Here is a 22327-nt window from a genome sequence, read left to right on the forward strand (position 1 = left end):
TGCCAGAGCCTACCTACCGATATGACCGAAACAAATATGCGGTTAGAAGATTGTGAGTGCCTGGTTGCTGATAGATCGGAGTGACGACAGGTTGCTGACCGAGGCCGGTGGGCCGTTGCTAACAGGGCTGGATGATCTTTGTGTCCGTTTCATCATAAACCTTCCGCGCGAGGAGCTTGAATCGGTTGAACGGATATGCTTCCAAGTCGAAGAAGCACAATGGTTTTACGAAGACTTCATTCGTCCGCTCGACCCTGCGCTACCGTCAATGAACCTGAAGACATTTGCTATGCGCATTTTCCAACATTGCCCGCTTATGTCGTCATGGTCTCATTATCATCATGTGGCTGCCTTCCAAGAATTTCTGGATTACAAGACACGCGTTCCGGTCCGTGGTGCGATCATGTTGAACCAAGATATGGATGAGGTCGTTTTGGTTAAAGGTTGGAAGAAGGGTGCCAACTGGAGTTTTCCCCGTGGCAAAATTAACAAGGGAGAAAAGGATCTTGATTGTGCTATTCGTGAGGTCTACGAAGAGACCGGGTTCGATGTTCGGGCCGCCAACTTGGTTAAAAACGACGACGATGTCAAATACATTGAGATTACGATGAGAGAGCAGCACATGCGACTCTACGTCTTTCGAGGTGTGCTCCGTGATACTTACTTTGAGCCGCGCACCCGGAAGGAAATCAGCAAGATTGAGTGGTACAAGCTTTCAGAGCTGCCGACGTTGAAGAAGAATAAACAGCATGATGAAGGACTCGCAGTTGCGAATGCGAATAAGTTCTACATGGTTGCCCCGTTTCTTAGTCCCCTCAAGAAGTGGATAGCGCAGCAGAAGAAGCTTGACGCGAGAGCCCAGCCTGGTACAAACCAGGTCTCACAGGCTGAGGGATATGCTTCTGTGGATGAAAATGGCCATACCAATGGTACGCCAGGCATGTCCCTCGCGAAAATGGCCATTCCAAGTGATCTTCCTGAGGTGACCTCAGCGCAAGATGCTTCAGATCACCTCAAGCGCCTTTTGAAGATCGGCGCCGCACCAGTGCAAGGCCGTACACCCGGCCTCGAGTCAGTTGGAGCTTCTGCCGTTGACCCGTCTAAGGCGAATGGTCTTCTTGCCTTGTTGCAGCGTGGACGTCAAGAGACATTCCCTCAGGACTCTCACAGTAATCTAATGGCGTCACCTAATACATCTCAGTCCAACCTCCAATCTGCAGAACAACGGCCTCATTTGGGCCCGAATTTCTTCCCTGGCTTTCCTCAGCAGCAACAGAATATGGGTCCATCCCCTTTCATGCGGCAGAACTCGACACCATTCCACACTATTCCATCCCAACCTCATATCGAACACTCCCAGAATGGCCCACAGGTTCTTCCTGGTAATGCATTCCAAAGTCCTGCGCATAATTGGTATCCAAAGCCCCACGCGATACCACAATTCCCTCAAACCACCATGTCTCAATATCAGCACCATAACCAGCCTCCTATGGCCCCTGGCGTTCTGAACCCAAGCAATATGCCCGCGCCGTTTCAACGAACAGGAGACCCCGAGTTCTCTGAATCCGCTCAATTATCTCAAACTCGGGGCCCAGTCGTCCCGCCTGCGAGCAAATTACCTCCCCCGAAGCTCACAAGCCATTCCCTGGCGCTCTTGGAAGTCTTCAAGGTCAAGACCCCCAAGGGTCCGAGTCCAGCGATGTTGGCGCCTCCCACCCAGGGTCCTTCCCACGACCGTAAGAGGTCTCAGCATCAGGATAGTCTTTTGGGTCTGCTCAAAGATCCCCAAACTGCCCGTGTTTCCGAACCAGCGGAATTGTTAGGCAATCCTATTGTGCCCTCTGCGGCTCCTTCAGAGAAGCAGATTCTTCAGCGTCCTCGCGATCACCACAACCAGCCCACGCACCAGGCTGGTGCAGGTCAAACATCAGCTACCGTGTCTGGACCGTTGAATATGCCACAATTTGATACATTTGCCAAACCGCACAAGTCAAATCCTGCAGCTTCCCGAAAGAACCATGCGAACAGGCGAGAGCACCCCCAGCCACAGCAGCTATCCTCGCCCATTACCATTCTATCGCGACCTCATTCTGCCAAACAGGAGGTATCCTCGTCGAGACCTGTTGCACAAGCAACCCAGGTTTTGCCTGCGAAGATGCCCGAAGCGCCTGAGCCTATCAAGAATTTCCAACCGCAGATTCTACGTCGATCCGAAAAACCTGGATATGAAGCATCGATGGCGACAGCTCCTCAGGCAGAAGCCATTGAACGCAAATTGAGTTTGCCCGGAGCTGATCCCGAGGGCTTGGCCCCACAGGGCAACTTCGACCGTCGACCGAGTCAAACTGCTGAGCAGAAAGCCTCACTTTTGTCTCTCTTTAGCAAGGCACCTGTCTCTCCGTCGCCCGTTTTTGCGAGCCCGTTCGACCCCCGAGCCGTCAACCAGCAGCCGGCAGCATACTCAGGCTTTGTCAGCCCGATGTCGTCCCGTAATCGTCCGAGCAGCGGGGATTCTATCTCTCGTCACGGCACGCCCTCTGATGGTGGTGCGCACGCCAGCGGTCAACAGGTCTCCTCGCCGAGCAACAAGGCATTCTTGCTTGAGTTCTTGGAGGGAGTGGCCAAGGGCAATAAGTAGGCCCGTGATCGGCTGGCTTTTCAGTTTCCCCTAACTGGGCAGCTGTGGCATACATAGCAATAGTGTAATATTGGAACCAATTATTCTTACGTTTAATGGCTGTCTTACAATAGAAAGCTACAAAGTGGCATCTGGAATTGCAATAGTAGGTTGCACGTTCCCTCTATAATATCTATTTCTGCCACAATTCACCGCTCAACGTCATCGGATGCTTTGTAAAGAAATAGACCAACTCACATTGGCTCCGCTACACCAACTCAGCCATGATGCGCCCGAGCCCCTCGGTCTGTAACCGCTGTCTGGTCCGCCGCAGGCAGTTTTCTACCACAGCGCAACGTACTGAACGGAGCCAAAATGCCCCCTTCCCGCCGACGGCAGGGTACAGCCGACTCACAAACCGCGGACTGATCTCCATCACCGGTATCGACAGCACAACCTTCCTCCAGGGCCTGATGACCCAGAACATGCTAGTGGCCAACGACCCGAACCGAAGCATTCGACGCACAGGTGCATACACGGCATTCCTCAATTCGCAAGGCCGGGTCCTGAACGATGCATTCATCTACCCGCTTCCCGGCGCAGAGGCCCAGGGTGTCGACTCAGGCTGGCTAGTGGAGGTAGACAAGGACCAAGTCTCGGTTCTGCTGAAGCACCTCAAGAAACATAAGCTGCGTGCGAAGCTCAAGCTCCGCGCCCTGGACGAAGGCGAGCGCACAATCTGGTCTTCCTGGAAGAACCACACCGAGCCGCAACGGTGGGCTGCATACAGCCTGGAGTCGGAATCGCCGTCACCCTTCTCACCTACCTCCGAAATTGCCGGATGCATTGATACACGTGCTCCGGGCTTCGGATCCCGCATTATCACGCCCGGCTCGGACGGTCTGCGCACTTACTTCCAGGATGAGGCGCAGGTTGCTGGGCCCGAGGTCCAGCTAGACTCGTATACCGTCCGTCGCATACTGCACGGTGTTGCGGAGGGCCAGGCGGAGGTTATTAGTGGATCGGCTTTGCCTTTGCAGTGTAATATCGACATGGCTCGTGGTATCGATTTCCGCAAGGGCTGTTATGTCGGCCAGGAATTGACGATTCGCACTCACCACCGTGGAGTTACGCGGAAGCGTCTTTTGCCCGTTCAGCTTTATGATTTGGGTCAGGATGGACAAAGTGCCCCTGATACCCTCACATATGACCCGTCTTTCCAATTGAGTGTACCTTCTGGTGAAGCGGATATTGTTAAGGCTGGTGTCACTACTCGCCGAAACCGCAGTGCAGGGACGTTCCTTCATGGCATTGGCAATATTGGACTTGCGCTATGTCGTCTTGAAGTTATGACCGATGTTGCGCTAATGGGTGAGGCTCCTGCTCGTCCTCACGAACACCACTTCAAGCTATCCTGGGCTCCGGAAGTCGAACAGCCTAATGAGGTCGGAGTACGTGCCTTCGTTCCACCTTGGCTTAGAGATTTTATCTCCGGTGGCAAAGAGGAGAAACCCGCTCCCCGTAATCCTGAAGCAGAGGGTGAACGGGCGCGGGAATTTGTCGGGCAATTAGAGGAAGAGGAAGAGGAAGCGGAAGCACGTCGAGACTAAGACGTCGAAGTGTCTAATCACTACTCCTGTATAATATAGCACAACACAAAATGATATGATATGATGTAAATATCTTATCTCTATTCAACTCAACAATGCAAATAACTACAACATGTTCTAGGGTATCTCTTAAATCTAAATATAGTGGCAAAATTTGGCTGGACCTTCTCGAAAACGCAGAAATGAGGCTAGCTTCCTTGAAGCTCGAGAACTAGGTGCCTTTCGCTGCCGCTGCTTCTGCTGCGTCCGCGGCCTCGTCTTCTCGTGTCAGTTGTTCTTCGAGGGCTTTGCGCTCCTTCTCACGCTGCGCGTTCTTCAACCGCATCATCATCACTTCCTGTAGACTAGGTGCGGCCGGAGCCTTGGTGGATGTATTGAATGACGTTGCACTCGGGGCAGCTGCCGCAGCAGATGCAGAGGCGAATGAGCCAAACGAAGGCGCTTTATCGGATGGGGTTGCTGTTTTCAAGCCTTGGAAGTTGAATGATGGTTTAGGGGGCCTGCTGGAAGTGTCGATAGAGGGTGCTGGTGGTGCAGGTGCGGGCTCAGCCTGGTCGGGCTTAGATGGTATATCAGGACCTAAATCAGGTTGGCTGCCGGAGGCCCAGAAGACAGACTCGATGAGGCCCCATTCGCCATCTTGACCAGCATGTTGACGAAGCTTCTTCTCGCTATCGAGAACGGCAGTGTGGGCGCTCACAATAGACGTGAACACCACCACACCCGTGGCAACCGTCTTCTTCTCCTTGTTCTCCCCGATCCGTTGACGCTTATCCTTGAGCGCAAAGGTATTCTCAATCTTCCCAAAAGGCTTGAACAGCACCGCCAACTGCTCAATATCAAGTTCCAGCCCCCGACCCTCCCGGACCCAGCGTACTTTCACCGCACGCTCGAGCTCAGGGACCTGGGCGCCACCACCCTCCTTCGAGCGGTCCACGCGCTGGCTACTGCGGTCTGCCGCCATTCGAGCCTCCTCTTCCTGCCGCTGTATCTTCTTGTTTTCCTCCTCAATCTCCTTTTTGACCTTGTCCTCAGCCTCGCGTCGTCTTCGCCGCCCATCCTCCGCAATCCTGTCAATCTCCCGCTGCAGCTTCTCTTCCGCATCCTCGTCCCCATCCACTGCCCACGATCTCTTGACACCCTGCTTGGCACCGGCGCCACCCATTTCGGCGGCGCCTGCCCTCTCCCGCGCTTCTAGGTCTTCGCGCATCTTTCGTTTCGCCGCTCCCATCATGTCCCGCTCGCGCTGTTTGCGCTGTCGCGCTTCCCGCGCATTGTCGTACAACTGTCGCACTGATGTGTCGGAGAGGACATCGTAGGCAATCTGGAGGAAATGGAACTTGTCGATGTCTGCTGCGGTGGGGTTTTTGATCTTGTCGGGGTGGTACTTTAGTGCAGTGCGTCGGTATGCGCGCCGGATCTCGGTTTCGGTGGCTGCTGGTTGGATGTCTAGCAGAGCGTAGAAATCTTGGTTTGAGGCAGCGTGTGCCTTGAGATCGTCGTTTGGCATCTTGGTGGTTTATGCGACTGGATGTCGCCTGAGAGGTTTGTGGAGATAAAGTGGAGGGTTTGCTGTTGCGGTTTTCGACTCTGTGGTTTTTGGGTAATGACGTGGAATAATACAGAGCACAGTGATGGCCCCAAGGGGGAAATAACCCTAAATTCGTGGGTTTGAAAGTGAGGGTGTTGTTGAGATGGGAATTTGTAGGTTCAAGTTCGGAGCTTGGGCGGTGGATCTGTTTCGCCTCAGGCCGCCAACTGCTATACTATAAGATCAAAATTCATAAGGAAAGCTATTATTTAATTATTTACTATAATAAATTGGCCAAATAAACCATTCGGTATGTAGTTTTGTCTGGCTTTCGTCTCTTTTGTAAAAAAAAAAAAAAAAAAAAACATTGGATTGTTATTGTGGCTAGGATCGAGGCGGATATATATAATTGGCACATCCTGGAGTTTCTGCTGTTCAATCAGTAGCTGGCAACCTTTCTACCCCCAGCATGACCAATTCGAGTCCATCCACAAGATGACAGGAACTTCACTGTCTAAACCTGGTGTTACACCTCCAACCAAGCTTCAATTAGCCCTAGCATTGGCTGTTCTCAAGGGAAAACCACCAGGCCAAAGCGTGAAAGGTTAGGCGAACACGAAGTTTCTATGGACTCAGACCATTTATCATTGACCATACATGCTAGACTACATTTTGCAAGTTCGACAGTTCATTAAAAAGACCAAAGATTTGGACCAAGGTGTTATGACGGACAAGTTCTTTGACAGCGTCTCCTTCTGGCAACAAGCATACGAACGATCCGAGGCAGGACAAAGCAAGCTACAAGATCAAGTTCATGAACTTAACCAGCGTATTGAGGGCCTTCTTGCCAAACTGCATGCCAAAGGCATTGGAAATGAAAATGAGAGTGTGCCGGCGAACAAACGAAAGGCGCCTGCAGCTGCCAAGAATGCGAATAGTTCGAATACGGCTAGGAAACGCACAAAGCTACCCAAAAGTCTGCAGAAAAGCATCCCATTGATGGACGGTGAAGATTCAGGAGAAGAAGATGATGGTACTTGGTTCCCCTTTCGCAAACGAGTCACCATGATAACTAATGTCATTGTAGTCTTATGTCTTAACAGACAGCTGCATACTGTCCAGAAAGCCCTACAAAGAAGGGCAACCAGTAGTGCTGAAACCAATTCCCTGGCCGTGGATGCAGCTATTCTCTGCAAATCTGCAGAGCAGAGACTAATCCAAACCATCCAGAACGAGATCAGTATGACGGGACAGAAACCTTCCCAAACCGAGCAGGCCAATACGCCGGATACAGATACTGTTATCAAAGGTGTGACAGTTGCTTTCCATCTCACACACAAAGCGTTGCACAAAATAGCTGGAGCCGAGAATGGCATACAGCACCAAGGTCAGGCCATCTTCTACCTAGTAGGTCTTTTTGAATCAACCATGACAGCACTCACTCTCCATTGCACTGCACTATCCAAGCAAAAACCAGTCACCAAAACCAAATCGGGCAGAGACTCGAAGTCAGTCACCGGAACCGAGGAACAAAACAAACGTACAAAAGAGAAGAGTTCACCTACCAAGAATGAGATAGCCTCCCACCTCGCAGACCTGCTCTGCACGATGGCACTATCCCTCAATCTAACCCGTACCGAAGACAAAGAAGTAATGGAAGGGTTTCTATTTTTGGTCCTCGATCGCATGGGCAAAGTGCTAGCTCTCCACGTCTTCCATGACCTGCGACTGCCAATGGGCCTCTGCCCCGGGATGACATTCCCAGATGGACTGGAAGCAATGACCGACGAGGGTCTTATGCCGAACGAGGCACAACTGGAAGCCAAGTATCTCGTTCGGCTTCTCGATAGAATGCTTAACTCTGAATCCCGTGAATCGGCCCTCGAGGCATCGGCTGCTCGTCAATTTGTTGGAAATGCCAAAGATCGTCTGCAAAAGACTCTCCTCCGGGCTGTTTTCGGACCTGATGATCGTTTGTTTCGGGAGGGTCTGCGGCGTCCGCATACCCCGCCTCCTCAGGTACTTGATGATCAACATATGGATCAGGAGAAGTTTTCGGATTGGCTTACACAGGAGCTGTGGCGGCTAGTTGGTTGGGATGTGTTGAGGACTGTGCTTGCTTCAACCTAAAGCCCTTGATCATGGAATTTGTGCTCATGGTACTATATTCGTTTTACGTTTGTTCCCCTTTATTGCCTTAACCCCAGTTGTTATTGATGTGATTATATCTGCAGACCAGTATAACGATATATATGCTAGATAGTATATGTGCTTATTCAAGTTTCAAAATACGAGCAGCATTGCCACCCAAAACAGCAGCCACAGCCTCTGTTTCCCCCTCGAAAGTCGCGTCAATAGCCTTATAATTGGTCGTCACACTGAGCCATTCCTTCTCACTCTCATTTAGAGGCGGGAAGAACGGATGATCGGTACCTGTATATATTAGCTTGATACAGCCATAGTAAGACCTACAGTAGAACTAGAAAACTTACCAAACATAAGACGATCGGTACCTCCCCCGGCGGCAACGGCAGCCTTGAGCCCGGCAGTCCCATAAACGACAGCATCAAGGAAGATATTTGTCTTCAAAATCTCCCAAATACTCCTTTGTGGACCAGGCACATCACCACCATTCTCCACGAACTTTCGTTCATGCATAATACAGCTCTCGATGCGTCCCGCCAAAAACGGCAAAGTGCCACCCGAATGCGCCAGCAAGATCTGCAGCCGCGGGAACTTGTCAAAGACACGAGACAGTAGCATGCGGGTAACCGCAATAGTCGTCTCAAGCGGGAACCCAAGAGCCAAGGGGAGGACATGACCGTAACGCTTTGTCACCTCAGCACCACCAAACGCCTCATCAGGAAGGCCATAATGAGGATGCAAGAAGAGAAGGAACTGCGTTTCCTCCAACGCAGCCCAAACGGGACCGAGCTGTTCATCATCGAGACCATTTCCCAACCCGGAAGTCCCCATAATCACACCACGGATATGAGGTAGGGTCTTGAGTCTCTTGATTTCATTCACGATGATATCCGCACTGGGAGCGCTCAGCGGCAAAGTTGCAAATGCAAATAAAGTCGACCTCCCCTGTAGAGGAAGATTGTTGTCCGGATCAGAGGATTTATTGTTCTGGGCACAGGTTTCCTCTAGATCGTTGTTGATGCGCTCGGCCCATTTTTGGGCATCGGCGGGATCGAGGAAGTCCAGCCAGGGATTTGCGAGGGAGATCACGCTGCAGTCAATGCCGTGGTGTTGCATGAAGGTTAGTTTGACATTGATGTCGGAGTAGGATGTGTCGACGGGACGGCCGCGCTCATCGATGGGAATCGATGGGTCATCGTCTGATGAGAGGATTATCAGACGCGGTTCTCCATTCGCTGGGTCGTGGATGTAGGGGACTGTTTTGCGAGCGCGGAGCATCGCCATGTATGATGGAGGGTAAACATGAGTGTGAACGTCGACTACTAGTGGACGAGACATGTTTGGGATATGTAGATGGAATAGAATTAATTGCAAGAGAAAAGGAAGAAGAGAGGAAGAAGAGAGGAACACTCGAGACAGGGGATAGCCAAATGAGGGGATAATTATGTACTCCGTACTTACATACAACATAGATAAGACCCTGTGAAGCGGGGATGCCCCCTCCCCTGAGTCCTGACAAGAATCCCCCAGGTGATGTTACAATTTCTTTTATCTCAGATACATCTGTTCGTCTTTTGATTGTTACGTATTTTATTGGTTAAAGATTCGAAATTCCAATTTGAAGGAGATATACACAGTTTCTCTTTAGAAAGGCCAAGTCCCTTCAAGGTTCGGCCTTTATAATCCAATCTCATTGATTCATTGATAACATGCATTGAATAGTCGCTATACATCAATTTCAGCACGCAGACACTCATCAGCATAAAATTGCACATACATTCTCGACCATCAATCACAGCTGAGAACCAGCCAAAGTGACAGCCTTCACATTGGTGAAGTTGGGGATATCGGCAAACACCCCCGCAGTGCCAGGATTCTGCAGAGCAGCCTGCACGGACTCCTGGCTCTCCCATTCAAGGGTAGCCATGATCAAAAACTGAGATGGGGAGCCATCGAGCGCAGTGGGGAACTTGGTGACACGCCAGCTGATCAGGCCGTAGCTCTTCCAGGTGCTTTCGACAAGTGGCATGTGGGTTTTCATGTAGTAGGACTCATCGAACTTGATGCCGGCCTCATTGGGGTACATAACAATGGCAGTGTAAGTCATTTTGACGATTGGGAAATGTAAATGTATTTGAGGGGAAAAAAAGAAGAGATGTTGTATCTTGGAAATGGAGTCGAAGGAAGAGAAATAGAAATGGAATGGAATGTTTTAGAGCTGTGACTCCCCAATTGAGCTTATTAATAGGTTGAGGTCCACGGGTGGGAGGTCCGGAAGCTTGGGATCTTCGCCAAGAGCTCCCTAGACCTCGGAGAACATCTCGGCCTGGTTCATTTTAGTTATATAGCCATGTATGTACTCCATAGACTGAATGGTACCATACAATATCATACCGCATACTTCTTGACTCACAAGAGGATATTGGATGGCGCATACAAGCAGGCAACGCACCCTAAAACACCGTTGTTTGCGACAAAGTATGTCACCAAAGCTATTATTGCCGGTAGAAGATTACCTACAATATAAGCACCTCTTTGTAACATGGGGCTTTCCTTATCTTAGCAGCCGCCGCTTTACGAGGGCGCTTAGAGTCAGCTGCCCAAATACATCACGTGATAAAGCCGGAGGTGAGCGCTTAGTGATTGTGATTGATTGCTGTCTTCTACAACTGTTGTAGTAGAAATTTGCCCTGCAAAAGAATGATTACTACGAACTATAGTATATGTCCCAGACACAGTCCCAAATATTGTGATCATCCTGAATTTCCACTCTCGTATTGTTACGGAGTACTTTCTCCATAATTGGTAACCTCGTCGCCAATCACTTACAAAGTTGATTGATCGGGTGCGTGCTCAACCGCACTAAAATGCACGGATCGCGAGTCTTCGTTAAGAGGGCCGAAAACAATAAAAAGCAACCATCCCCTTCACCGCAGAATGATTTAATCTTCTAGTGTTTCACAATGAAAACTCCCATTCCCTTGCCGGGGAAGCGCGAAATACGCAACATATGGGCATGGGCTCGCTCTCTAGCCCCTTCTCAGCGCTACGATGGGGCAGCACACAGCGATCCACACGATACCGAGCTCCTCGTACTTCCCAGCCAACAGTCGCTGTCTTCCGTCTCAAAAATCACGACAAAAGAGCGAGCCGTCGAAGATCCGACTCTTGTCACTCCTATGTTAGGCGAAGCAACAGCTACTACCGACGAACATAGAGACATTCCAGCACATGTTTTGGAAAATAACAGTCCTCACAAATCAAAAGCCTCCTGGATTAAAGGTGTATACCTCTGTGGATACGCAACTGCCGGCCTCCTACTATCAAATGTCATATTTGTTTCTGTGACTGCCGGATTGTCGTCCAAATTCCCGGGAACAGGAGGATCCTCCAATTCAAAAGTGATATATAACGGTTCTTGCGACGTGGCAAGTCGGTGGAACACAGGTCTCCACATTATAATCAACATTATCAGCACCTGCGTTCTTGCAATGAGCAATTATTGCATGCAGACTCTTGTCGCCCCAACAAGAGACGAGATTAATATTGCCCACGCAAAACGCCGCTGGCTGGACGTTGGAGGTTCTAGTTTTAGAAACCTCTTCGTTATACCATATACCCGACTTGGTCTATGGATAGTCTTGCTACTTTCTGCCACGCCGTTTCATCTACTGTATGGAGGTATACCTATTGTTCTATTTAGTTACAGCGTACTAATGTCACCTTAGTTATAACTCACTCGTGTTTAAGAGCCTATCTTACAACCCTCACTGGACCTTCGCCGCCCCACATGATTTTACGCCTGAGGACGTGCGAAATCTCACGACTCCTGCCTTGCAGGATTGTTTTGGGATAGGCACGGCATACGTAGAGTATCCAACTCAAAAATCATCTAGAATATACGACTGGAACCAACAAATTCTTCAGATTGAAGGATCAAAGAGCGAGAAGATCTCCGCCGAGAAATGCTTCGAAATAATAGGTTCGACCTGGAGCAAAGCCGGCTACGAAGGGATAATTATCCTAACGAGCAACCGAAGTATGAGCGATGGCGGAAATGAGTCCGTCCTTGGATTCGGTGGCTCGAGCCTTACTCCCGGAGAAGTTTTTGCTGGTCCGTTTGTGAATTCGGATCCAGAAACAATACAGGACCATCAATGCATGTTCCCCGATACCTTCCTCTACCGTGAATACCAAGAAAACAACACAATGCACATAACGGAGTGCCTGGGATTCGAGGGAAACAGTAATTGCCGACTGTATTACAACCCTATTATCGCTGTGATCGTTATTGTTGCCACGTTCGTCAAAGTTATTGCGATCTTCTTGGCCGCCCAAATTCATAAATTCCGATCAACCCCTCTCCTCACGTCAGGTGATGCGATAGCCTCGTTCTTAGAGGACCCAGATGAGACTACGAAAGGCATGTGTTGGGCGTCGCTGAACAACATCAAAAAGAAGAACTGGATAGCCTGTCCGAAAGGACAGGAACCACAACAGCATTCCGTGAGATATCAACGCCTTACCAGACCTCAGCAATGGAGAAAAGCATCCAATCCAGTCCACTGGTTTGTAACTGTGTTGATGTGAGTCTCTTGAACCCTATATGTAACTTGAATGCCACGAAGCTAAACAAAATCTAGCGTCCTTTTGTGCATTGTGGCTACGACTTTAATATACCCGTTCTTTGCTGTGAACTCAGGCAGTGGCTTAGGAACCGTACAACTTACATGGCAAGCAATCTGGGACATAGACTCCATCGCAAGAGAAAATGCTAGGGCTACCTCTGGTGTGTGGAAATATTCAGAACTGCAAGGCGTGGTGATTGTGAATAGCGTCCAATTGATAGTCACGTTCTGCTATTATTTCTATAATAGTCTTCTTACGAGGATGCTATTGAGTGCGGAGTATAGCTCTTATGGCGTTGACAGGAAGCCACTTCGCGTCACTTGGCCTGTTGAGGGGAGCAAGCAGCGTTCAACCTATTGGCTATCTATCCCATATCAATACGGAATTCCAGTGATGGCCCTGTTTACAATACTCCATTGGCTTGTCTCGCAGGGAGTCTATTTTCTTCTGGTTATTCCTTACAATACAGACGGGAATCCAATGTATGCAGAGAAGAAAAGCACTCCAACCTACTCATATATGCCGTTAATAATCGCCGGTGCACTTCTCGGTGTCCTGGGTATCATGGTTGTTGGCATGTCATTCCGGAGACTCAAGTCAGCAATACCTCTCGCGGGAACTTGCAGTGCTGCTATAAGCGCGGCCTGCCATCTGCCCGAGAACGTTGGTACAAACACCGTGGCGCACGGGGAGCTGATGTGGGGAGAGACCGATCTGCCATGGGCCTTGCGCAGCGGGGATGATGATGATGATGATGACGACGACGACGATGATGATGAAAGCGACGACGCAAAGGGACATTGCAGTTTCACCCCATCAGAAGCAAGGCAGCCTTCTCTGGACAAGTTATACGCTTAGATCATAGAGTATCTTGCCCCTACGCTGATAGAACACCTATCCACTGGTCAGTTCTACTCAGTGAGCAAAAGGCGGCAAGGCCTGAGCACTAAAACGGAAAGGGAACGCCAGGAAGTGGCCGAGGAAATCATGTACATAGGTAGTATTCACCCCTATTGCCTAGCTACGTAGGGACTTGTGTGCCGGGGCGCTAGAGCCCCAGGGGTGAACTCTGCCCATCAAGGTACTAGTTGTTATATAATTGCATCACCTGTATGCACGCTGTACATCGACATAATCGACACCGACGTATACTAATTTGAAAAACAGAGGAAAGCCAGTGAATTAATATTAGCAAATGTGACCAAAGTCCCGTATGGCACCCGATTCTTGAAGAACGATGGCTTGATAGACGATCCCGTGAAGTCCTAGCACCGCTTAGAATAGACCTCTCAATGGCCCACAAATGGACCCAAGCCCCAAGCCCCCGGCCCAACCCGCAGTGGGTGGGGTTACATACTTGGCAAGAACCGGGTATGGGGAAGCTACCTAGGTATTGATAGAAAACGAGCGTGTGACTAGCATCAGACAACAATGATATCATATTGTATCTATAATATTCTATATGATATTTGCCTACGGGTGCCCGGGTTGGATGTTGTGAGACATCTGATAATGTATGGTCTAAAGATATCCATGTAAGTCTGATATATGGTTAAATAGTTGATAACATACCTCACACCATTTCATGGTATTTCTTGGCACTGACTCGTCCCGGAAGGGATCCTTGTCGGCCCGTTTCCCTTCAACAAGGTAAACGGGGGATCCCCATGTCGACGGGGCTACGAAGACGTACAACATATGGGGGCCCGGGTTCAAAACCCCTTTTGGGAGGGGTTTATGCCTGAATGCCTTAATTTAGAACGGCAGAAAAATTAAAATACCTGAATTACTATTACATGCGCCTTGGTAATCCAAGTACCCCAAAAAATGAAGCTTTTGACCTCCATACAAATCAGGTAACTCCATTTTTTGGACTTGCAACCGCTATGAAATATATATTCAATTCGGATTTACCTCAGATTCAGTTTAGATTCAATCTAGATTCAATTCAGATTCAATTTAGTTTCAATTCGGTTTCAATTCGGTTTCAATTCACTTTAGAAGTCCCTATAGAGATACCTAGATTTGTATGGTGGCCAAAGGCGTATAGTTACAACATAACTATGTACACCAAACTAGGAGTATTCCCTCTTATATCCATCTCTGAGCGGTGGCCAAATCAGGTCCGTTTCCCTCGGCAGATATTAATGTAGCGACAGTGGGCCTTTTCATCGACTTTGGTAGGACATATAGCAAACCATAATCATGCACGCTGGCTCCAGAGCGCGCCCTGCGCAAATCACGTCGAGGTATCCTAAAAGGACCGAACCGATGACCAACCGCAATCGTTATTAATCTAACTATGGGTTTGTACGGAAGAATATCCACTATATACCTTCCAATTAGTGGTAGTTAGTAGATATGAAGGGTTTAATTCTCTGAAATCATTCCAAGTGTGGAGTAGTTGGTATAGGAACCAAACTTACCTCGGCCCTCAAGCTGGCTGAGTTTGTGGGGGGAGGAGGCGGGGCTTGAACTCTGTCGATTATCCTATATTCGTACTGGCCAGCAAATCAAGCCTTGTGGTAAGTGACGTCTCAAACTCACTGAGAAGGAGTACTAAGTTTGGCATTTGCCGACTAGCCAGCCGGTTCTTTGCCGACTTAGAGCTCTGCCTCATTGGTACAGATCGTCATTGTGTACGATTACGTTCGAGCACCATAAGTTAAATTTCGAAGTCATTACCTCGGTACATGTTTGGCTACCCAACACAGCGTAAATCTACCGTTCCGGAAATTCGTGACTTATAAAATTGCGTAATATATGGCGTCTTGGTTGCAGGAAAAAGGCTCATAGGTATAAGATAGTAAAGAACATATTAAAAGAGCGGCTTCGGTACACCTGTTCCTCGGCGAACCCACCAGCTTAGTCTACTATATACGACTGTCCTTCTCGGCAAATTCAAATCGTAGAAAATCACTCATCGCCACTGACTTGAGTTCGAAGACTTAGCGTACAATGTACCTCTTCGGGATCGTCCTCTTTTCGCAGTCCAGTCGCTGAATGTATAGATTCCGTAGGGGACACGATCAGGTTGGATGAGACCTAAAGCCCTAAAGCCCTAAGCAGAGACCTATCATATTGAAGTATAATATATACCGTAAGAACATATACCTATATTAACGAAGATCCTAGTAAAGAAACACCCTCCTATAGTCTTTAATATCGAAAACAGACCTTTTCATGCCCTCTTTAATTTCCTCGAAACCCAAAATCGTCAAGCTGTTTGATGGGAATGCATGCTGTTATTGTAGTCTATGCCGCAAGTTGTACCCTTAGAATGCCATGGCGAATATTCCTAACAATATCTCTAACTAGTCTCAAATCAAATCAAATACCGGAAGCTCTCGATCTCCAGGTCCGTCCTGTTTGACAAGGCGTGAGCGCGCTCCTCCTCGTCCGTCAGCTGAGTTGGTGGCCCATACTTCAAATCCCGACGGCGGTTTTCGAAGATATAATAAAGTAATAGGCATATGAGGAAAAACGCACCCAGTGCTAGGCCGGAAATTGATGCTTTCATGCCAGTCTACAGGTATACGAAATTAGCAATCATACTGATGGGAAGGGGTAAGCGGGGCCCGATTTACAGGGTAAGTTGGCTCTTCTGTAGTGAGGAAGAGCTGAGGCCCAATGATGTTTCCCACACAATATGCCACGAAGAGCAGGGTGCTCGTCACGCTGCGCTTTGTGAAGCCAGCGACGTTGGTGCTGATAACACTCAATGACAACGGGATGTTGACGGCGAATATTCCGCCCAGCGTTAACCCGACCATGCGACCGGTCTGGTTGTCTTCGTCCAATTTCCAAACCAGTAGCATGCCGATCATAGAGATCAAAACGTTGAATATCATCATGATAATACGAGCTCGAGGAAACCAGGTCGCAACGGCGGCGGTGATGAGCAAGAAGACCACCTGTGCACCACCCACCGGCATCTGCATAAGGAGGGAATCCAACTCGCTGAAGCCAAAGCTGTTTATAATAATTGAGGAGAACTGAGAGTGAGAGAACAGGTCGTTAGCTAACCGCTCACTGTCGAGGGTAAGGAAAAGAGGTCTGTGAACATACACTGGTGACACCCCCATTCCACAGGTTAACGCAGAGGTTGTACAACACCAAAAACCACGTCTGGGGGTCGCGGATGGCCTGCCATGCCTGACCCGGCTTGAAAGCACCATTGTCCATAATACCAGTCTTGTTCGCCACTGTACGCTGTATGACTATCGCCTGCTCTCTTTTGGTGAGGAAGATGACGTTCTTGGGCGAGTCGGGAAGTAGGAAGACGAGCCAGAGGACCATCCCGGCTGTAATTGTTCCAAAAACGAGGAAGAGAAGCTGCCAGCTATTGAGTACAGTATTTTCAACAGTGCCAATGGCATAGGCGACAATGCCACCGATGATGGTTGCGATGAAGTTACCTAGGAACCAAGCAGCTTGTCTAGTGTAAAACACGGGTTAGGAACGTACACTCATCCTGCCTTTCATGCTCAAGATCGCTCACCTTGCTGGCTGTTCCTCCCGTTTGTATAGCATGCCAGTTATAAGAGCAAAGCCCGGGGCGATAGCAGCCTCACCAACGCCCAGGAAAAATCTCACCGTCATCAACCCCCCAAAGTTCTTTGATGCCGCGTGGCACATCAGGACCCCTCCCCAGACAAGGACACTGGCAGTGATGTATTTACCAAGACGAAGGCGAACCATGAGATAACTACTGGGCCAGCTCCATGTAAGGTATCCAAAGTAGAATGCGGCCGAGGCCCAGGAATAGTCGGATCCTTGAAGGTTCTAACTATCGTTAGTGCTTGCGTAAGGTGCCCTGGGATGGTGAAGTGGAAACTCACGAGATCCCCTCGAAGGTTGAACAGAGTTGCTTGACTCAGAGCCAGCTTGTCCATGTACTGCATCATATAACAGAGGCCCATTACTGGGACTAAGCTGGTACAGTGTCAGTATTTCCCGTTCCTTGTTGATCGGAAGGCGTTAACCAACATCATGTCCAATTTACGAACCACTCTGCTTTCCTCTTCTGGCGTTGAAGCCTCTCCCATGAGATGGCCTACCTCGTCATTTTGGGTTTCCAATTCCTCTAGGTATGGCTTCACCTCACCCACATTGCCCACCGCTGACGAATCTTTGGGAACTTGCTGTGATTTATTTTGCATAGTTGGGCCTGTGCTGGGCGTTTTATTTGCGTAAGAGGATATACTGCTGGAGGACCAGATCTTTTGTACTCTGACGGGTGGCCAACGTACATCGGCAAATGGCCGGCTATCCAACAACCGTCTTGGCGTCGGCATAGCTTCAATGGCAGGGGATGATGATGTGGGAGATGGGACTCTATGTCTGTTCTCCACTATCTCCAAATCCTCGAATCTCCAAGCGTCCAAGATCAGGGCTTGATCGGCTGTTGCTCCAATCAGAAATGTGAGCTCGGCAATGCTAAAATTTTATTTTAATCGGGGCCGTCGCAAGCAGCCTATCAGGGGAACCGGATCAAAATAATATTATGTGTTGTTTGTAGGCAATTTCCCCGCAAATTAGTCCGGTCCGGGGAATCCCAAGACACGTACACTTGTCAGATTGACGGACAGACCAGGCACCAACAACCATCACAATGACTCGTGTTCTTAGCCTGCGAGCTGGGATATGGGCCGCGATTGTGCTCGTCCTTGGAATTTTGTACAAAACCTATGTGCACAACATCATTTTTCTCACAATTGGTATTGGCCGTGAGATCCAATCAATTGACGATTTCCCATGGACCTGCACTCGCCTCCAGCATCCTCTCTTAGAAGGATGTGAGGATATGTGGCTAGACGACCAAGAACGAAAACTGTACGCAGCATGTAATACTGTAGATTCCAGGAAGGGATGGAGTCCCGGTGGCAGCAAACTCAATATCTCCGCGAGATCCCGCACGGATCATATCGCAGTGTTGAATATCGACCAACCCGGCTCGGACGGACAGTATGGCCTCCACAAGCTCAAATTCGGTGGCTATCTCGACGATCTAGATCTGCATGGATTCGACGTGCACAGTATTGAAGGCAGACTTCGATTCTGGTTGATCAACCATAGACCCCCAGTTGATCCTACAACAGGGGAGTTCCTTGATCCACGAGCTGTTGGAGCAAATTCCACAATTGAGATATTTGAGTTGGACAGTGCGTCAGAGACACTTGAGTATGTCAAAACTATCGCCAGCGACGCGATCATCTCGCCTAACAACCTGGCCGTTGACAAGGATGGTCTGGGGTTCGTAATCACCAATGACCGCAACGCCAAGGTTGGCACTTTCGCGGAGTTGGGCATGTTGATTGGCGGAGGAAGTCTCACCTATTGTCGCTCTGACACAGGGAATTGTCATGTCGCTGCCAACAAAGGGTTCTCCTTTCCCAACGGGATCGTCCACGAGAACGGGCTTTATTATGTGGCTCATTCAGTGTCTGGAATCGTGACTGTCCACAAATTAGTTGGTGACCAGCTGATTCAAGTTGACAAAATCTCCACGGGATACCCAATCGATAATGTGTCCCTCGACGCAGATGGGAACCTCCTAGCTGCTGCATTTCCGGACTCCATTGAATTTGTGAAGTCTATGGAGGACCCATACAGGGTTGTTGCTCCTGCCACCGTTCTCGCTGTCAGAGGAATAGCCACTCAGCTGAAAGCTCGCAATGGGAATTGTGAGGTGTCAAAGCTTGTGGAGGATAGAGATGCCAAATGGCTTCCCAGTTCGACTGTTGTGGTGCAAGATGTGAAATCGCACCGGTTGTTCCTTGGGGGAATCTTATCGCCATTCATAACCATATGTGAGCAGCATATTTAGCTTTAGTACTTCTTTGCTTGCTCTTTAGAGTTGTATGAGGGGGATCAGCGCTATTCTTGGTTTTGATATCACGGCCCGAGGATTGATATGCCGTGCTGACAATGCAGGGTCATTGTGCAGGGGTGGGGAAAGGTGTGGTTGATCTGCGCTGTCAGTTCAGGTCCAGATACTGTAGTCAAACGAACATTTGTCTGATAGCAGCCAGTTGAATAAATGTCAATACATACAGTCCAATCCAATGTAGGTGTCACCTTCAACGCTTATCTGATGGCTTATCTGCCTGCATGTGCTTATCTTTTTGATGTATGCACCTGACCCATAATCTTCCCTTTCTCCGACTTTCCCCTCTTCTTCAGATCTTTCCTTTGCATTCGGACAGAAACCCACTTCACAGGCTTTTTCCTTGTCTCAGTTTCATCCTGACGGTCTATACCAATTACCAGAGGCTGTGCAAGCAATGGCCTCCAACAGGTTCTCAGACAATGCTGCGTCTGCTCCGGTAGATAAGGATGATCTGATCATACCTGTATGCTTTGTCTTCATTTTATTTCAAGCTACGACTAATGGAATCTGTTCTAGCTGATCGACTTCGGCCCATTCTTCACAGGAACCCCATCCGATAAGCATAGAGTGGCTCTCTCCATAACAAAAGCCTTCAAAACATCCGGCTTCCTCTACCTAAAGGAACATGGCATTCCACCATCCATTGTTTCTGGAGTATTTGCGTCATCTGCCCGTTTCTTCGCCCGTCCCCAGAGTGAGAAGGATTCGTTGGGCTGGACAACCCCACAGTCGAACCGCGGTTACGTCGCTATTGGGCGGGAGAAATTGACCACCGTCGAGGAGACAGCTGGAGTCGAGACTCTGCGTGCGTCCGCACCTGATATCAAGGAGACTATGGAACTTGGTCGTGAGGGAGTTGAAGGCCTGCCTAATCGCTGGCCCGACCACCTGGACGGCGAAGGAAAGCGTTTCAAAGAAACCATGCAGTCATTCTTTGAAATGGGAAAGACCCTACATAAGCATATCATGCGAGCCATTGCATTGGGGATGAACTTGCCGGAACACTTCTTCGACGACTCCGTCAATGCCGGCGACAATACTCTCCGTCTACTGCACTATCCTGCTGTTAGCAAAGAAGTCTTCAAAAATAACCCTAACCAAGTCCGTGCCGGCGAGCACAGCGACTATGGCTCAATCACTCTGCTTTTTCAGGATCGACACGGTGGGCTTCAAGTGCGCAGCCCCAAAGGAACATTTGTTGATGCGACTCCTATTGCTGATACCATTGTTGTCAATGCCGGGGATCTGCTTGCTCGATGGTCCAATGACACTATCAAGAGTACCCGTCATCGGGTAATTCAACCGCCCATGCCCGAGGGCTCTGAGAACGACGCTTCGGAGTATCCCGCTCGTTACAGCATAGCGTACTTCTGCAACCCCAACAGCGATAAACTTATTGAAGCACTCCCGGGAACATTTGGCGGCGAAATGAAAGCGGAGAAGAAATACTCGGCGATTACTTCAGGCGATTACCTAGTCCAGCGATTGACGGCGACTTACTAAATAGTCGGACCATGGATTTGGGGTTGGCCTGATGAAGATCACTCTCGTTTTCTGCGTTTTATTTGCCTTGCACCCATGAGCGATTGAACATCCATTTCTGCGAATCAAGGAATCAATCTACATATTTCTATCTTTATTGAATTTCAAATCTGTACGGTCTATGTATACCAAACGGCACTTAGCCCGAACAAAACAACCCTCAGTAGACAGCAGGCGAAACAGAAATTCGGCCACCATCAGTAACCAAGATATTACCATTGATATAACCACCCGAGTTACTAGCCAGCCAAACAATCAAACCCGCAATATCCTCCTCACTACCACCACGAGTAGCAGGAACCATCTCCTTGGGGAACGAGCCATCAGAAATAGCCCGACCCTGAATACCCGAAGCCTGGAAGATATGGTTTGCCATATCCGAGTAGTAAAGACCAGGCGAGAGGCCATTGACCCGAATACCGTAATGAGCAAACGAAGTCGAAAGCAACTTAATCAGATGCGTCGTAGCAGCCTTGGAGGTATTATACGCAAAGCTAAAGGGTACTTTGCGAATAAACCCTGCAATTGAGCTAGTGATAATAACCTGTGCAGTCGGAGCAGCAAGAACATCCTCCTGTGGCGCAGGACGTCTCTTATTCGCCGCCTCAAGCAGAGGCAAAAAGGCCAACACCGTGTAATACGACCCGGTAACATTCACATTCAATACGGTGTTAAACTCCTCCATGGGGATATTAAAGAGTTCGTCGCGGACTTGTGATAGAGGCGGGAGGGAGCCGTCTGCTGCGGGTTGCGGGGGGTTTCATGAGCGGACCCATTATGCCGCTGTTGGCAATTAGGAGGTCGACGTGTGTTGTTTGGGCTGCGACGGCTTGGTAGGCTGCCTCGAGAGATTCCTTTGAGGTGATGTCGCATTTGATCGGGATGACGGTGCCGTTTATGGTTTGTGATACGGTTTCTTGGAGGGCGTCCTCGCGTCGGCCTAGGATGAAGATCTTGGAGACTTCATTGGCATCCAGGGCTTTGGTCATGATACGTCCGAGACCTTTTTTTTTTTTACCTATTAGCTTTTATGTACATTGTTTGTATCTTTGGGATGTGATGGTTTGGTTCTTACCACTTCCGCCTCCAGTGATCACGACCACTCGGTCTTTGACTGAGAATAGATTTGATGCTTGGAGATGGGCCATGACTGTTCGTTTGGTAATGTAAGAGGTGTGGATAAAAAGAAAGACAATTGAAATCGATGTTTCCTATATCAATAAATCCCTCTGCGATAATCGTCATTGTGGAGTTTCCCCTCTTTGGATCGGCGATGTTGCCGAGAATAGATTGTACGGCAGTCGATTTTGGCCAAATTGACAATGCTTATTAATACGTAATATTGAGGGCCCCTTTTGTAT

The 22327-nt window shown here is 49.1% G+C and overlaps 11 protein-coding genes across 11 annotated transcripts; 6 read left to right on the top strand and 5 right to left on the bottom strand.

The window, feature by feature from the left end:
* Positions 1–21: 21 nt before the first annotated feature.
* On the top strand, positions 22–2638 carry N7516_006875 (decapping enzyme complex catalytic subunit DCP2; the record flags this gene model as incomplete). Its single annotated transcript, XM_057219595.1, has 2 exons — positions 22–52; positions 126–2638. The coding sequence occupies 2 exons, from the start codon at positions 22–24 to the stop codon at positions 2636–2638; spliced, it is 2544 nt and encodes an 847-aa protein (XP_057073686.1).
* Positions 2639–2901: 263 nt separating this feature from the next.
* Positions 2902–4227, top strand: N7516_006876 (YgfZ/GcvT domain-containing protein; the record flags this gene model as incomplete). Its single annotated transcript, XM_057219596.1, has 1 exon — positions 2902–4227. One exon carries the CDS (start codon positions 2902–2904, stop codon positions 4225–4227), a length of 1326 nt encoding a protein of 441 aa, XP_057073687.1.
* Positions 4228–4438: 211 nt separating this feature from the next.
* On the bottom strand, positions 4439–5737 carry N7516_006877 (putative cell cycle control protein (Cwf23); the record flags this gene model as incomplete). The annotated part of the gene is made up of 1 exon (XM_057219597.1): positions 4439–5737. One exon carries the CDS (start codon positions 5735–5737, stop codon positions 4439–4441), a length of 1299 nt encoding a protein of 432 aa, XP_057073688.1.
* Positions 5738–6253: 516 nt separating this feature from the next.
* N7516_006878 (uncharacterized protein) lies at positions 6254–7888 on the top strand (the record flags this gene model as incomplete). Its single annotated transcript, XM_057219598.1, has 2 exons — positions 6254–6362; positions 6423–7888. 2 exons carry the CDS (start codon positions 6254–6256, stop codon positions 7886–7888), a joined length of 1575 nt encoding a protein of 524 aa, XP_057073689.1.
* Positions 7889–8030: 142 nt separating this feature from the next.
* Positions 8031–9241, bottom strand: N7516_006879 (amidohydrolase family protein; the record flags this gene model as incomplete). The annotated part of the gene is made up of 2 exons (XM_057219599.1): positions 8031–8191; positions 8251–9241. The coding sequence occupies 2 exons, from the start codon at positions 9239–9241 to the stop codon at positions 8031–8033; spliced, it is 1152 nt and encodes a 383-aa protein (XP_057073690.1).
* A 454-nt stretch (positions 9242–9695) lies between these two features.
* Positions 9696–10010, bottom strand: N7516_006880 (uncharacterized protein; the record flags this gene model as incomplete). The annotated part of the gene is made up of 1 exon (XM_057219600.1): positions 9696–10010. One exon carries the CDS (start codon positions 10008–10010, stop codon positions 9696–9698), a length of 315 nt encoding a protein of 104 aa, XP_057073691.1.
* An 856-nt stretch (positions 10011–10866) lies between these two features.
* N7516_006881 (uncharacterized protein) lies at positions 10867–13390 on the top strand (the record flags this gene model as incomplete). The annotated part of the gene is made up of 3 exons (XM_057219601.1): positions 10867–11576; positions 11632–12489; positions 12547–13390. The coding sequence occupies 3 exons, from the start codon at positions 10867–10869 to the stop codon at positions 13388–13390; spliced, it is 2412 nt and encodes an 803-aa protein (XP_057073692.1).
* A 2467-nt stretch (positions 13391–15857) lies between these two features.
* On the bottom strand, positions 15858–17694 carry N7516_006882 (uncharacterized protein; the record flags this gene model as incomplete). Its single annotated transcript, XM_057219602.1, has 6 exons — positions 15858–16058; positions 16120–16527; positions 16601–16970; positions 17034–17317; positions 17374–17430; positions 17542–17694. 6 exons carry the CDS (start codon positions 17692–17694, stop codon positions 15858–15860), a joined length of 1473 nt encoding a protein of 490 aa, XP_057073693.1.
* Positions 17695–18146: 452 nt separating this feature from the next.
* Positions 18147–19361, top strand: N7516_006883 (uncharacterized protein; the record flags this gene model as incomplete). Its single annotated transcript, XM_057219603.1, has 1 exon — positions 18147–19361. One exon carries the CDS (start codon positions 18147–18149, stop codon positions 19359–19361), a length of 1215 nt encoding a protein of 404 aa, XP_057073694.1.
* Positions 19362–19818: 457 nt separating this feature from the next.
* N7516_006884 (isopenicillin N synthase family dioxygenase) lies at positions 19819–20927 on the top strand (the record flags this gene model as incomplete). Its single annotated transcript, XM_057219604.1, has 2 exons — positions 19819–19887; positions 19941–20927. 2 exons carry the CDS (start codon positions 19819–19821, stop codon positions 20925–20927), a joined length of 1056 nt encoding a protein of 351 aa, XP_057073695.1.
* A 199-nt stretch (positions 20928–21126) lies between these two features.
* On the bottom strand, positions 21127–22114 carry N7516_006885 (SDR family NAD(P)-dependent oxidoreductase; the record flags this gene model as incomplete). Its single annotated transcript, XM_057219605.1, has 3 exons — positions 21127–21704; positions 21739–21969; positions 22042–22114. 3 exons carry the CDS (start codon positions 22112–22114, stop codon positions 21127–21129), a joined length of 882 nt encoding a protein of 293 aa, XP_057073696.1.
* Between the last annotated feature and the right edge of the window lie 213 nt (positions 22115–22327).

Source organism: Penicillium verrucosum (assembly GCF_028828655.1).
Source record: "Penicillium verrucosum strain IBT 35672 chromosome Unknown utg000002l_segment0_segment0, whole genome shotgun sequence".
Lineage (NCBI taxonomy): Eukaryota > Fungi > Ascomycota > Eurotiomycetes > Eurotiales > Aspergillaceae > Penicillium > Penicillium verrucosum.